The sequence below is a fragment of the Rhinatrema bivittatum genome, chromosome 2 (genome assembly GCF_901001135.1).
Source record: "Rhinatrema bivittatum chromosome 2, aRhiBiv1.1, whole genome shotgun sequence".
NCBI lineage: Eukaryota > Metazoa > Chordata > Amphibia > Gymnophiona > Rhinatrematidae > Rhinatrema > Rhinatrema bivittatum.
Window position 1 is genome coordinate 360147009 of NC_042616.1, and position 16744 is coordinate 360163752.

The 16744-nt window shown below is 35.9% G+C and overlaps 1 protein-coding gene across 1 annotated transcript; it reads right to left on the bottom strand.

Annotated features, from left to right (window-relative positions):
• Positions 1-1298: 1298 nt before the first annotated feature.
• On the bottom strand, positions 1299-13079 carry IRX4 (iroquois homeobox 4). Its single transcript, XM_029592648.1, has 6 exons — positions 12902-13079; positions 8065-8220; positions 7120-7371; positions 5950-6059; positions 3052-3365; positions 1299-2532 (listed from the first exon to the last, which is right to left on the bottom strand). Exons 2-6 carry the CDS (start codon positions 8107-8109, stop codon positions 1772-1774), a joined length of 1482 nt encoding a protein of 493 aa, XP_029448508.1. The 5' UTR covers positions 8110-8220; positions 12902-13079; the 3' UTR covers positions 1299-1771.
• Positions 13080-16744: the final 3665 nt, after the last annotated feature.

The following is a 16744-nucleotide window of genomic DNA, read 5'->3' on the forward strand; positions in this document are numbered from 1 at the left end:
TGAGGGGTTTACTGTCAAAATGAAAATTTCACTTCAAATTATCTTGGCTGATACACGTTTTCCAGGCTAGGGGCGCCTGTCTCAGCCTTTTGACAGTCAGATCAGCAGAGAGGTTCAGTGATCTCGATAATATCATCCGTGAGAGCGAAAAGTCAATACAATGACAGCAAATATGATTGCAATTACATACACTTTTAGATAGGGGAAGGGGCTTTGATCTTCTATAGTCACATAAAACCTATGATTTAATTGCCAGTAACAGTAGTTTGCTGGTGTCATGAGGTTTGTTTCTTATAAATGTTTTCTTTTTATGACTTCTTATTTTCTATTACAAGCTTTGTTTACTTTCCCGTTGTGCTATACTTTAGAAAGCTAGTTGATTAAAGGTTGCTATAATTAAAATGTTTTAATTGGATACGTTTGAAAAGAGGCGTCATTTATATATCGGTAATAAATCATTTAACTTTCTCATATATTCTCTTTGGCGAAGAGAAGGAGCTTCTTTTAAGTTGACCTTATCAAACAAACAAATCTACTAAATATTGGTAGGGAAGGAAATGATCATCATACTTTTTCTCCACATGATAAACTGATAAACTCCTTTGGTCGTGCTCAGTCACATTTATCAGAACTACTCATGACTGCACTCCCATTCCAATGTCAAACACTGTAAGGTAGCTATTCTGAAATGTTGAAATATTAATGCACAATCAAGATTTTCAACAGACAGCTAGAAAGGTTGTAAGCTCAAATGGTTGTTAAAATATCAAGTAAGGGATGAATTAAATATTTTGTACACTTGGAAAGAGATTCTGTTTCAGAGGTTTGTGAAATGCGTCAGAGTAAAAGCTGCACGGGAAAACCCATTTCTTGAGTCGGTTCCAAATTAATCTTGAACTAAATAAGTTGTTTTAGTTTTCTGCCTCCTTTTTCTAGACCTGGCATTTCAGTATATGTTTTTTTAAAGGATGAAACTGTGGTTTTGTTTTTCTGTTTTACATGATTTAAAACTGTTACGCATTTCTACTTTTTAACTGGGGATTGCAACGTCAGTCCATTGTTAACTATAGCAATGATAATTATTAATAAGGCTGTTGTGTGGCATATACAAAGTTGACATTAAAAATACTTTTAACCCCAGCAACCTGCCTACAAACAAACATGCAAATTATGTGCATGGTGTTATAATAGTATCTTCTTATCTTAAGCATTCTCTCTGGGTAATATAAGAAACACAGATGTCATTGTACAATCTCTTCCTGTAGGAAGGATCTGAAGATTCTGCAATCAAACACTCCTTTTACCTCTGAAACATACACTTTATTGGCGTGTACATTAGCATATTTAACTGTCAAATTCAATTTGTGTAATACTGTAAACTTGGAAGAAGTGCTGTTTTTGAATTGTTTAATAACACTGAAATCATAACAAAGTCTGAAAAGTCTTCTATTAGCATGCCTTCTAAATAAAAACTTTGAATTGAAAGTTTGCGTTTGTAAACTTTGGATGTAAACTTTAAGTACTCTTACTATGGAAAACGTGCTTATTGACGTGGATTTAAACAATTATTGAGGAAACTGATCTCTTTAGTTGTAGCCAAGTGAAATCTTCAAAATAACAATAAGTCTGTTCTTTTAACTCAACAAACAGAACTTGAAATCCACATTTTTTTTAAATAGGGATTTATATTTCAATAAAACCCCTTGAATACACTAGCAATGTGTGAATACATCATGTTGTGTAAAGTTATCAGTTATTAATTGAAGGATTGTTAGGAACAGAACATTTTGCTTCCCGATTTTGGAAATGCAAGAAATTCTTTATTTGTGTCATGATGTGGCAAATTTGGCAGTTTTTCTTTGATCATACTCGTACTGTTTCCAAGAGAACGTCCTAAGGGTCCCGTTTCAAGGATGGCACCTTTGCTGTTTGTCCAAGAAACTGTGGTGTTACTCAAAGCTTGGTTCAAAGTACTGTGTCTGAATAAAGGGTCGTGAAAAACGCCGTCTACCCAGTTCCTCAGACTGGTAACAGGGGAATCCTGGCGCCTGTCAATGACACTAACTGGAGTGGAAACAGCTGAAGATGAGGAAGAAGAGGAAATCCCCTGGCGTTTCAGCATGCAAGATGGATAGTCAGTTTGGTTCAAAGAAGTGGCAGTCTGAGCCAACGACCAGATCCTTGGCTTGCTTTCTTGAATCTGTTGGCTTTGCTGCTGGAAGCAGAATTTGGGCATACAGCTTCTCTGCCTGGCGCTGATTAAGTCTTGTGCACACTCATCGACTATGCTCTTGAGACAGTTTTTAGATCTGCCCGGGTCTGGATCCACGGTGGTGGCTGTGACGGGTAGCTTGAGGACAGCCTCTTTGAAGTGGTCGTTGCTACAGTCGGCTGCCCGCAGCTGATTGGCCTCTAAGTGCTGGCGGTGCAAAGGCTGCTTCAGTTCACACTCTGAGCTTTCTGACTCAATGGCGTCAAAGTCATCCAGGTCACTCAGCTCTAACTCTTTGTCTTCTCTACTTGGACTTTCCTCTGTAAAGTGAAAATCGACAGCTAAATAAACAGAATGATACACATTTCATAAGTTATCACCACTCTGTTTTTACTATCCCCCATTGAAATATTTCAAACTATGCTTTGCCTAAAGAACTATATATAAAATGATCTATTTGTTAAAAGAAAAAAAATTCTCTTTCAAAATGCTTACTGTTTTTAACATTGCCATTTTCCTTAATAATAGTTCTGGCACTGCATGTTAAATTCTCTAAAAAAATATGGATTCCAGCATTCCAGCATTATAAGCACACTTGTGGAAAAAGAGGTCCTTTTCTTTTGGATGAAAATGGTGAAATTTGTTTTGGAGTCTATTTTCCAAAAGTTCTTATGATTTGATACAAAAGAACAATCCTTGGAAATAGGAGACTTTCTAATTAAATGAATAATCATAATAATAATTAGCAAAACCTACAACCGGGACTTTGGAAGGTAAAGCACATCTATTTTATTAAAATCAGACAGTTTTCACTGCATTTATACACAAAAAAAACCAACCGTCATTGTTTTTTTCATTCTTTAGGTTGCTCTCCTGAAGCTCATCCTCTTGTTCTTCATAAGGTCTCTTTTCATCTGAAGACTTGTTTCTTGGAGGCCATGTCATCTTATTCTCCTTCTTGAGCCTCCTTCTGGCGTTGGCGAACCAGGTGGAGACCTGGGTCAGGGTCATCTTGGTGATGATGGCCAGCATGATCTTCTCGCCCTTGGTGGGATAAGGGTTCTTCCGGTGCTCCTGCAGCCAGGCTTTCAAAGTACTGGTGGTTTCACGGGTAGCATTTTTTCTACGGGTTCCTCCATCTATAGTTCCATATCTTAAATTAAGAGAACAGAAAAAAAAATCGTGTATATCGATTACTTCTATCTAATATGATCAGTAGGAAAAGCATTTGACTAAAAACACAGCAATGACAAATATAAATACAAGTTTAAAAGATACTGAATCCAGAAGGTCCACGGTAAACAAACAAACAACCAACAACAACAAAAAACTCCCAACAGCCACACGTTAAAAACATGAATTATGTTTAACATATTCCCGAATTATATACAACAAATTAGGAGGATTATGTAACACCTATAGAGTAGAACTATTTGCCTTGTATTTATATACTCATACTGAAAATATTGTAATTTTTTAAATATAGTTTAGGACTTAGAAAACCTAGGTGCATACCAATGTACAGAACTTCTTGCTGTCAGATGATTCATGGTTCTCTTTCTAACGGAAGCAATTTGAATGACCTCGGGGTATATAAATATTTTTCATTCTTTATTTTTATTAGTAATGTCTGGCTCATTTGTTGTTGATGAAATTTTAAAAAGAGAACGCAGATGATACCAGGAAGCACCTAAATATTTAATGATCCTTATCTAAGAAAGATCAAAGGCACCCAGTGGAATTAAAAAGTTGAAATTGCTTGCGGTTTTCTGCGGTGAAAAAACTAATTAACATAGCAAAGGTAAAATACTTTAAAGTTTACTAAATCAATCCCATGATAGCCTTGTACCAATTTTGGTCCTGTACAAACATTGCCTCAGATTTTCAACAAAAAAATCCCATTATTTTCAATGGGAAAAATGCAGAGCTGACAATTTTTTCAATGGAGGAAGGTGTCCAAAATGTTCCTGCCCAAAACTGCCCTGGTAACTCCACAGCCAGTTTGGTTTTCAAGATACTCTTGATAAATATGCATGAGATAAATTTACATTTACCAGGTCTCCAAGGTAAGCACATTTATCTCATGTATGCTCATTGTCAATATCCTGAAAACCCTACTGACTGTGATCACCAGGCCCGATTTGAGAAACCCTTACGCAAAGATTCTGGAGTTTACATGCATAAAACAATTGAAAGAATACCAGCTGCAGGATGATGAACGGTTATTGACAGGCATCTGTAAAAAGGATTCCTATCGTAATTTCTTTTTTTTCTAAAATAAATGAATTTGTCCTATCTTGTGAAAAACATTATTTTATATTAAAAGTGAACTCGCAGTTATAGAAGTTATTCATGACCTGTCTTTAATTGATATGAAAAAAGATAGGGACTAATTTCCCAAGGGTTATCAAACTTTTTTTTTTTTTTTTCCAAAAAAAGCTGTTCCTGTATCATCCTTAACTCAGACAGAGACTGGCACTGTTTCTAACAGAGAATGGCCATTGTTTACTATTGCTGTGCCTTCATTTAAGCATGTATAAGAAAGCAAAGCAAGCAGTTAATGAATGCAAAAAAAGTAAACAAACAAACAAAAACTGTGTGGAACAAGTGCTAAACATGGCATAGAAAACCACCCCTTTAACACCACAACTGACCGGCAATTCTAAACCAGCAAACTTGTTTGCTATATATTTAAAATACTTTCTTAAAGATTCATTAAGATTTTTCCCTCATACATACAAACTGGGAAGAAGGCTTTAGTGAATGATTCCCTTAAATGTGAGCTCCTTACAAAAATTGCTAGGTTGGGGCAGTTCTGTTGTCTTTTTGTCTGTCCTGTCCCATGGGGAAACGTATATCTCCACCTACTTCCCTCCTAAAGGGTTTTCTCGTGTGGGCCTGAAGTACAAAAAGGTTTTACCTATTTTGTGTCTATGGAAAAAATGAGTAGTACATCTGGCCTGTGTACTGAGTTCAACGCAGAATTATTTAATGTTGACCTGGGACCCAGTCATTTTAAAACAATGCTTCAACGCACTTTACCTCATTCATTTAACACAGAATGATAAATTAATCTGGCACTAAAATTTCTTCCCTGCACAGTGCGGCATTAGTGCAGATAGTGCCGGCATGCGCCCTGCCAGGATGATAAATGAGCCCCATAATCTGTGTATATGCCTGTTAATGGAGCTCCGAGAAGAGTTGGCTCCAGATTACAGGTGATCGGTGGCCGTGGTGATGTTACTACTCTTGCTGATCCTGATGCCTGCATTGTAATTAGACATTTTTTTTCTTAAATATAGGGTCCTCTGCAGTAAGCATTTTTCCTATAGGACCAAAATGGGGGAAACGTTTTAGTACATATACCCTATAGTATGATAATTTAAGTCTTCAACAGAACAGAGTTGAAATGTGGAATCCAGAGTACAATCCTGCATTTCCAGGTAACACGATATGCAAATGTCTGAGCTGCCAAAAAAATAATAATCGTAATAACCATATTTGATTACAATTCCTTTCAGACCTGCCCAAATCAGTGAGAAATTAGCTGACTGGTAGCAAAGGGTTCCTAGGGTGGAGAAAAGGTGAGGAGGAGCAGGAGCATCCACGCTCTCTCTATCTCGATAGATATTTTATCTATCTAGTTTCTTACTCTCTCATAGTGTGTAACTATTTTAGAAAAGCATTGTTAAGGAATATGGACATTATGCGATGCTTATTTTGTATATGGATCATACCTGTCATATTGATACTGGCTTAGTGTATGGTCATATGGACAATAGGCAGCAGCCGCCTGAGTGATGCCTGCATGCGCAGATCCAGTGCCATCTTTAGACTCGAAAGTATTCTGGAAAACAAGGTCAAGGTTATTATTTTTTTTTTTTTTAGTTTTCTTTATTTCATTTAAGAAAGATTTAATGGAATTTAATAACTTTCTTTTTATTTCAGACTTGCCATTTCCCCTGAAAGGGAAATGCATACCAGTTCTCTGAATGCATTTTCTAGGTTTGACTGACAGTTTATAATATGTAAAATACACCAAATTCTGCGATAATGGATGTGTGCTTGAATGAACATCTCAGTCCCATATATCTCGTTAAAATGCCAACTAAAGCACATATGTTCCTTATGTTGTTTTAAGATAGCATTATGAAAACTCTAATATAGTATAAATATGGTTATATACTTAGAATTGCTGAAAGTAGCTTTAAACATTTTCTTTAGTCCAAACGTATCTTTTCTAAGCAATTTCTTTGTAAATTGAATTAATAAATATAATAGAGATTCCAATTTCACTTTCATTTTACAGTCGAGAAGAGATTTGGGCTGGTATACTTATCTTAAATGCTTAATAAAAGAAATAAGGAGCATATCAAATGCCTTATATTTTTGGAAAAAGTTTTGTTATACTTTGCTTAGATCTTCTATTAAATTTAATATGAAGAATCACAAGAATAAACTTGCAAGTTTCCCTCAGTCAAGTTCACTAAGTACTGTAGTAAAGTACTCCCATGATTTTCATAACTGACCTTTTAATATTATCCAATAACTTTTGACATAAAAATTTAAGATGTAAATTGTTCGACCAAAATAAATGGGTAAACATAAAACCAACCTAAATGCATTCATCTAGTTGTGTCACGGATTAGGCTGGTATAAAAGGACAATTTGAGTAAACATAGCTTGTAATAGTCCATCTTTGCTATTCAAGCAAGGGTCATTTTTTTCTCAGAGATTACAACGGAACATATATTTATTCTGTTTTACTGAACAGTAAGGTACAGAAGGAATAAACTACAATCTGAATAGGTCTTCGGTCATAAATTATACAAAGCGCGAAGATTTGCTTTCAAGAGTTCTGATTTGCTGTAACGTGCATAAGAGAAGTCGAGTTTAAGGTTGCTTACCAAAGAATAGAATGCCGAAGCATCAGTGCCATAGGTAACGTAGTTTCCATAGCCCTGGGTGTTGGTGTAGGGGTTTCCATAGACTCCCAAGGCAGCTGCCGAATTGAGCTCATGCCGGGCTGTGGCTAGCAGCCTGCTCTCATACACAGGACAATAGACCGGGGTCTGTGCAGAGGCGGCTGCCCCCGAGTCTGTCAGAGTCCTGCTACTCGACTCACAGCAAGCAGTCAAGGAATTGGTGCTCATCAGGAACTAGAGAAAAAAAACAGGGCTATGAGGACAAAAGCAAACCTAGGGAGAGGCATGTAGTTTGTTTGTTTGTTTGTTTTTTTATAAAATTAACTTCAGGGACTACAAATGGGAAACTCTATTCCATAGCTGCAAGAAAAAGAGGGAAGATACTGTTGTTTACAATATCACATGGGAGGGGCATTTCGGCTGTTAGTATTAACATTAAAGGCAGCATCTATTTATAAGGCAATAATAAATGGATTCACTCTCAGCCATTGCATTAAAAAGCTCTCACCCTCGTTTATAAACTCTTTTGTAAACAAGTTGTCTCTTGTGTTATACATATCTCAGTAACAGACCCCCTTACCGCTATAAATCACTTCGCGTCTTCTCTTTAATATTAATTTCTACATTCACATATCTTTTGTACATTTTTTCTGCTGAGATGTTACATTTTAAACAAGAGCATATTGCTTCTATTGCTGTTTTCTCGTCACTTTTTTTTTATAACATACTCCCCAGTAGTTTGTATACCTTTTATTTACATGTACATGCACGATTTCTAGCTTAAATATTCATTAAAATATAAATATGCTGAGATAGCTCAATCCCTTTCCCCCGTTCACAGGGAACACTGAAGCTTTAGCACCGAAAGGATGCAATCAATACAGATTCAGTTCAATGGAGGCGTGCTACTGGTCAGTGCCGACTTACCTGGGGTGCAGAAGCGTATGGGTATCCAAACTGAGGGTAGGACATGGTACAGAAGCTCCCAAGTAACAGGAGAGGAGAGGCTTCTGATCTAGTCGCTACTGTAGGCTTGCTCTGCTCTATTGTACCAATTGATTGGTAAGCACAGGTTCCTAGATCCTTATAGGACGAAGCAGAATACCATATTTAATTTATTTACATTCATCTTAAACTTTTTTTTTCTTAAAGAAAAAATAACATATCACACACACTGTAATTGTTTTCTACAACAGTAAACCAGAAACGATTACTTCATGTAGGGTTCTGTGAGACTGATAATGCCTGTAATGTTAGGAATACATGTTTTGAAGAAAAAGGGCAACAATGTAGAATAAAATACGTCGTCCTGGACGTTGTTTTAAATAGCCTGAGTTGTGACGTCAGATAACTCCTCAAACTGATGCCTGCGATTTTACTATTCATTTTCTGAATCTAATTCAACTTAAAGAACAATATATACAAAAGTGAATTGTAGATGCACGTGTATGGTATATGGTTTACATTTGGAGGGTTTTCAGAAGTCAGTTATATTATTCTGTATCTATGCAAAGTCTAGAAACAATCTGTTTCTGAAGTATCAGTGTTGTACAAACTAATTATTTTTTTTATTCTTAGACACTGAAGGATGGTAAGTAGTTTTAATTAGAAATTAATTAATGAGCAGCTGCTTCTTCCCACCCCACTGTAATAATTAGTCTCAATTACAAATTAGATATATGAAGGAACACCCGAGCAAGTCTTTATATGAGATTTATTCAACTGTTAAAATCAGCACTAGCATTTGCAATAAACCACACCAAAAGCAGGTCTCCTTTCCTTTCATTCTTACTGTGTATGTATGACTCAATACAGAAATCCTATGCAGATTCATGCACTGCAGTCAGGAATGTTTGCAAACCATGGGACTTATTTACTACATGGTTTTCTCCCAGTTTGTCTCTATAGGAAAACTGCTCAGTAAATAGGGCCCCATGTTTGATGCAATCATAATTAATTTAATCAGAATATTTAGTTATTAAGAAATTAGCCTTTTTTTAATCTCACATCTGTATTCATATATCTTTTTAGTCTTGAAACAAATTGTCCATAAAGAGTGTTTCTCCCTTTGGAGTTTTTAGAGTGCCTGCTTTATTGAGCATTTGCTATTTTATTATTGCACTTGAATGTCAGTTAACCCAGATCCTTGTCACAATTCCCAGTGTTCTTTCTGACTTTATCTCCAGGTCTCTGCCATTCAAGATTACTGTACAAGAAGGTGAGAATAATGAGCTCCTTCAGTACTGTACATGTTTTATAACTGAAAATTATGCCTACAGAAACTGGCAATTTAATAAGTTAAAATTGTCTGACTTTTGGAAGGACAGTCCAAAATTGTGTGTGAAATTAATTACTCTAAGTGCATTTTACATATCCCAATAAATACTTTCACAAATAATATAAAAAGATTTACTGTAAGGAAATTTAAAGTATTTTAGCATATTTGATAAATTAATGATTTTTTTTCTTTAGAAGTAAATACATGCATTTTCTTTTGACTAGCAGAGGCAAATATCATGCTTGTGAGCTTTATTTTTAAACAAATCTGAAGTTTCAAAAATTTTGTATTTACACTCTATTGCTGAAAATCCAAAAATATTTCCTCTTTGATGCTTTTATATGACAATAAAAATGAAGAATATTTCTAAAACATTCTCAGACCATACAACCAACTTAATCTATCTCCATTCTGTGCTAAGATTCGGTTTTATTTAACCTGTTAATGCCTAAAAAGTCATAGAAATTGCATACTTGTATCTTTCAAAATGGTGTCAAAACAATTTTTAAAAACATTTAAATTAATTCAATATTCTGGTTACAAATATTTTCTGCTCTTTTTGGAAAGAAGTAAGCAACAGCAAAGGAAGATGTTACAGGTGACATGATATTTCAAGAGGCAATTTGCTGGAAAGACAACCATAGCAGTAGCCTAAGATTCAGTTGGGATGCTGGGCAAGCTAGAGTCATTGGTTTTTGGAGGCCCTGGAGGACAAATAAATGTCCTGAAAGACTGGGCTGGTGCAGTGGAATTGCTGTTCCATAGCTTGCAGACTTGCTTAGAGTGCTTTCAGGGTTCAGTCATGAGCAGCCCCAGGGTCACACTCTAATTAATGATGATGTTCTCTTATTCTCCCCAGCTGGAAGACTGCCTCCTAGAAACAAATCTGCCTACTTTGACAGCTCGATTGAGGGTGATGGATGACTATCTGGAGACCATAGCACACATAATATAATATCTGCTGCGTAATTGCTTTAATTTACAGATGAAAATACTTGTCCTTGGATTGAGTTAAACTACAGAATATTGTCCTCACATTTTAAATGTTTCAGAAAAAATAACTATCAGGTACATGTAAATTATTCAGACAATTTAGTGGCTATAGCCAGAAGAAATGTGGGAAGGAATACAATCAAACTATATTAATGATTTGTTTTGAATTCTGGATTGATTTTTTTTTCACCTAGTGTGTTAATTCTCTTATCTGCAATGCTAATATTACCACATTACAAATAATAATAATAATAATCATCATCATCAGATATCAGGGCTATTATTACAACAGTATAACCATTTTCTTCATTCTAGTTTTAACCTTTGCAGAATGTAATACAATTTTTATTATTCTTTAAAAGTAACAGCTTTACAAACATATATAAAGAAGCAAAGAAATGGCAAAATCTTGACAAATGCAACATAATTCCTGAGAGAGATTTACATTTCTCAGCTTCTCATTGATTGGGGCTTTGTGCCTAAACATATTGGAGAAATTCTATAATACTGTTAAGTTAAACAGAGTGGCTGAAGAGATATAGCCAGTGGACTTGATTAAGACTCTGTTATACCTTTATGTATCCAAGTGTGAAACATTTTACTTTATATCTGATGCCAATTGCCAGACAAAACATCAAGCTAATACAGTGACATTCAAAACACAAGACAGCAGACATTTAGATGAGTTGCCCACTCTACTTTAGTTCAAAATATCCATTTATTTATTATACATCAAGATTATGCATCACTTTTTATAATTTTGTGACACATTCTCAGCTATGCCTACACTACACAGGAATCTGCTTTATAGTCACTGTCAAGCGGAGCATCAGAAAATGTACTATTTAAAGTTTTTTTAATACCTTCAAGTTGCATTTATAAAAATTCACCATAGATATTCAATGATCATGCTGTATTAAGAATTATTTCACTATAGCCTACAGAATAAAGAGCACACTGTATATTGATGAAAATGTACTATATCCTGTGTTCCTACTATACTAAATATAAGTGCATTTAATTACTTAATGATCTAAAATTAGTCAATAACCAGTAATGTGAAACTACTCAGAACCAGACAAGGACACTTTAAGAGGAGAATGCAAGAATTTGCTCCACAATAACAACTGTTTGTCACCAAAATACCTGTGAACTGAAATTTGTGTAAAGAGAACAGCCAAGACACATTATTTGCAAACTGCAGAAAAGTGAATATGATAGTATTGTCTTTTTCACGAAACCTAAGTAACGCGTCCTGTGAATTATGTGTGAAGATATTAAAGAAGAAGGAAATTTGATGAAAGTAGTACAGGCCCAGTAGGTAAGTCATTGAACGGTTGGTAAGATTCTACTTTGAAAGGCATCTGGAAGGAAGCAAGTGACCTATGTGCAGTTTGTGGAGCTGCAGCTCTGCTGCCTGCATTTTCATTATTGCCTTGTTTGAAGGTATTATTAGGCTCCCATGAAATATTTAATGGTGTCACTATATACTTATGGGATTTAGACTTTAGTAGACTCTTGCAATTCAGTTTGTCTTGTTTTCAAGTTAAAGATTTAAAGCAGTCCTGACATTAGCTGACAAACTGGGAAGCCCATTTAGGGCCCTGATAGGAATCCCAGCAGACACCACCTTTTCATTTAGATAGGTTTCTATCCACGGTTTTAACATGAAATATCCAAAAAGCCAAACTAAGCACCAAAATCACTGTGCAAATACAAGCTGACGAAAGTGTAATGCACAATAATATTTTTCTTTAAATAGAATATTTGACATTCATTCACTGAGATGAGATGTAAATGTATAATCAGGTACTGAAGTCTATCAAGTTAGAACACTTTAAACATTGTAATCCCCTTGTCAAACAAATCTGGATTCAAAAAAAGAAGGCCTCACATTCTCATGCATTTATATTTATGAACTGCAATCACTTTGAAAGTTTAGATTGAGCCAATATCCAAAGTAAAGGTTTTTCAACTTTTCATGATAAAATGTACAAGAATGTTCCAAGATGTGCTCTGTGTTACATATTAACATTCCTACTCTTTGAACACTCCCTCACTCCTCTTCATTCCTTGACAAAGACCACAACTAGCAAATATACTTAACAACAAACAAAGTATATTTTTTTCCTCACTGTTCATATTCTAAATGCTTTAGCCTCTAAAGGATCAAATGACACCAGCTTGGAACCTTTGGCAAGGACCAGTTTTAAAACATCTTAATGTGCAGTCAAAACTTCATCATTACAGGATAAAATTCAGATCTCATCATTTACAGTTCCTGTTGTGACAGCTCAGTACTTTGCATGTAAAATTAGAAGAATGAAGAGGCTAACAGCATTTAGTATTTATTTTGACTGCTAGATAAAAACGACAGAAAACAACATTGTTTAATGCTCTTCCTTCCCCTCAATGTTTGTCACTAGCTTTTGAGTAAAACAATTGCCTTCAAAAACTGCAGTAGTCAGATGGCACCGGAGGAGTTTGCTTTACCTGAGATCACACACTATAAATAGCACCTTTGTCCGGGAGGTTTTCCATTTTCGCAGTCCCTGTTGCTTGTCTGCTCTTGCTCACTTTGCAAGGTGCTGCAGAGTAGTGTAGGCATTTCTGTATAATACCTGCCTGGAGTAGAAGAGTGCCTTCAGTGTCCCTAGGCACTGCAGTCACTTCGCTAGCCCCCTGTACAAGAGTGACGTTAAAGTGTACAGCTCCACTGATCACAGTTTCCTACTGATTAACACTTTGCAAGACAACGAGATATTCAAGTTTTAACTTTTCCTTTCCAGAACAGGAGTAGAGCTATTTCTTTGCATACAGGCTATGAAGATGGACTGGTGTATGTATGTGTTGATACATGTATGTTTGTTGGGGGAAATAAATAATTTCTTAGAAATATCAGTAATGCTTCTCTATAAGATTTGTACATTAAGGGGGGAATTTTCATACAGCCTTCTTAGGTGCAAAGTAGCCACAGACCTTATATCTAATTTTCTAAGTGAAAGTATATGCATTCCTACCCTTCAAAAATATTGTCATGGGTATTAAGGACCTGTGGACTTTACACTTGCTACATCTGTGTGCAGTCTTTGTGCTGGAAATGGAAAACAGCATATACTGATTTGAGAATCCAATCTACTTACATCGTTCTCCAATCCCACCCTAAACATGCCCCGAGGAATGCTTCACTTAAATCAAAATAAAAGTACATGTGCTATAGAATGTGGGGCATACTTTTAGCCAGATTGAGTGAGAGGTAAATGGCTTTGCAAATGGTCTTCCCCCAAATAATAATAGTATTCATTTTAAAAGGACATACATGTCCATTATTTAACCTAATGAGCTGCAGTTTGTTAAGATTGCAAATGTAAAACAGCCATTTATCCTGATTGTTGCTGTTCACACTGTACATAGGTACAAAAGTAAACTTGTAAATAATATCAAGGTTAAGGAAAGGAATGAATCACTCTCGCTATCTCTGTGCACAAATGCCTTATAGAGCCTTAAAATAAATTTAGCCACATGAGTACGAGGGATGGAAATCAATATTATGGTACATATTGATACCTTTATCTGTTTTTTTCCTCCTCTTTTTTTCACACAAATACACCTTGTCTCTCCACCAACCCATTCCATACCCTCATAAAAAGAAAAAAAAAAAAAGAATTTTGTGTGCCTCTTATTTGCTGTTTTCCCTAAAATTGTAAATGTCATTACTGACCATTCTAATTATCTCTGCTCTGCAGCATCTAATGTCAATGTGCACACATATAGAAAGTCACAGAAGCATTTAATAATCAATTAACACTGACTTACTAAGGTTTTTGTACTAACTGCTTAAGTGTCAGCTGTGACATAATATTTAAACAATTTTGGTGATGAAAATAGTGCTATATTTTGAAGTGAAGGTGAATAGCATTGTTTTACCACATGAATTTTAAGTGAAAGATTATAGAATTCTAGTTGTATGACATAGAATTGCAAAGGAAGGATACATTTCAGAGGAGTAGCCTAGTGGTTAGCGCAACAGGCTGCAAACCAGGGAAGCCAAGGTCCATATCCTGTTGACTCTCCTTGTAGCCTTGGGCAAGTTACTTCACCCTCCATTGCCTCAAATACAAACTTGTGAGCACATTTCCAAAGGGATTATGCATGGAAAAATAGTATATATGCATGTATGAGGCATACAATTGCATACATGTTATTTTATAAACCTCAGAAATATACACATATTTTCGGTTTTGTGTGCCATTTAGCGGTGCAAAAAAGGAGTGATCTGGGGTTGAGATGGGGAAGAGGTACTCATGGAAGTTGCTATTTTATAAAAGATTTATATGTAAACATTATCAAACTTATTCAATCACTTTTACACCTAACAATTGATTAGTGCAAGTGAAATTGGACTTGTTTGTTGGTTGCAGTTTTTGGGTGAGAGATCTGCCTTTACCGGTAGGTGTTAAGGGTGAACTACTAAAGGGTCTCAGTGAACTGGAGATGAACTGAATGAAGTGGAGGAGGTATCGGTGAACTGGGGATTTTAACTACACTTGTAAGAAAATATGTTCAAAACAGTATATGCACACAGTTTAAAATATACCTACCTCTGTGTGTAAATCAGGTTTTTTACATGTACATGCTTTTTCTTTTTAAAAAGCGGATCGCACGCGATAAGGGACGAGGAGTCGTGGCGGCACCTGGGCTGACGTCGCGAGGACTGCGCCGACAGCGAAAGGTAAGCACCTTTATCGCTGTCAGTTTCGCCCAAATAACTATACCTTTTATGGTGTAGTTATTTGGCGTGACGCTGGCAGCGATCATGGAGGTGCAATTGCTGCCGGCTATCGCAGGACACCCCCACCGTTTCGCCCCCCGCCCCCCCATTACCGCGGGATTCACTATGCCTTGCGGCATTAGTAAATCCAGCCCTAAAATAGATAAAGAAAATAAGCATTGCATTGCTTTGCAAATGTTTGAATATACTGAACATACATGCATATTTTCAGAGTAGAACTATGCTGTGTTTTATTAACTGTGCTGTAACCCCTAAGAATAAATCTCTGAACATCCACTGGATATGTGCAAATCCAGTACCACAAATAGGTTTGAAAGTTAAGCTCCTAGACAGTAAGCCCTCTAGGGACAGATAAATAACTATGGTACCTGAATGTAGTCTGCTTTGAAATGGCAGACCAGTCACAGTTGTATATAAATCTAAAATTAGATGTTTTTGCATGCAATCTAATAAAAGTAATGTTATTATATACCTAGAATTTTTGTGCTCCAAATTTACTGTTGATGAAATTCAGGGGTAAATTTGATCATGCTGTGGTTTATTCACCCAGTCTGAGATCAGAAGGAAGGCTGTGGAGACTAGCTATTTGCAAAAACTAGGCAAATTTAATGTTTAAGCAGTAATGATGTCAAAGGATGCAAAGCACATATGAGACATTTGAGGGTGGGCTAGCTTAGAACTGCAGGACATATTGTCATCCTCATTAAAATATGCTCATCTTTTATCTCTAAAATCTTTTTCAAGTATATTCAAAGCAAGAAGCCTGTGAGGGAGTCAGTTGAACTTCTACAACACTGAAAAGTAAAAGTGAAGACATAGTAGAAGAAATTGAAAATTATTTTCTTTGGTCTTTACTAAGGAGGGTATTGAAGAGATACATATGCTGGAAACATTCTTTAAGGGTGATGATTCACAGTGAACCAGAAAGTTGTGATAGAGAAAATGAAAAAACTAAAGATTAATAAATCACCAGGACCAGATGGTACATACCCTAGTGTTCTAAAATAATTCAAAAATGAAATTGCAGATTTACTACTAGTAATTTCTAGCTTCTCATTTAAAACAGATACAGTATGAGAATTTTGGAGAGTGGCCAACATAATGTCCATTTTTAAAAATGGCTCAGAGATGATTTGGAAAATTACAGATCACTGAGCCTGATGTCTGTGCTGGGCAAAATAGTAGAAGCTACTCTTAATGATGGCTCAAAAAGCATAGAAAACCTATGGCCTTCTTTCAGCAGGGTGAGATTTGGCCCTTTTACATGGTTTCTATTACTCTCCAAAGCTATGTGCTTTATGGAAAGGGATATACTCACTTTCTGGATTGCCCGATTTGCTCCCTCATAAAAGAGGTACCATGATTGTTCATGGAGTGTCCTTGTTCAAGGGTACTTTCGGATTTGGTGGCTGCACACCACTTCTAGGTGAATTAAGAGAGTGTAAAGAACCATGCTACTTACTTTAAATGTCAGTAGAATATATTGATACATAACAGTATAGAGGCCACATTAATAGCTACTCAACTTTGTCATCCTATTGCTA

Coding starts and splice junctions, on each gene's coding strand:
- IRX4 (XM_029592648.1), bottom strand. CDS start 8,109: ATGTCCTACCCTCAGTTTGGATACCCATACGCTTCTGCACCCCAG. Junction 7,372..8,064: donor CATACGCTTCTGCACCCCAG/GTAAGTCGGCAC, acceptor TTTTTTCTCTAG/TTCCTGATGAGCACCAATTC. Junction 2,533..3,051: donor GAATGAAAAAAACAATGACG/GTTGGTTTTTTT, acceptor TTCACTTTACAG/AGGAAAGTCCAAGTAGAGAA.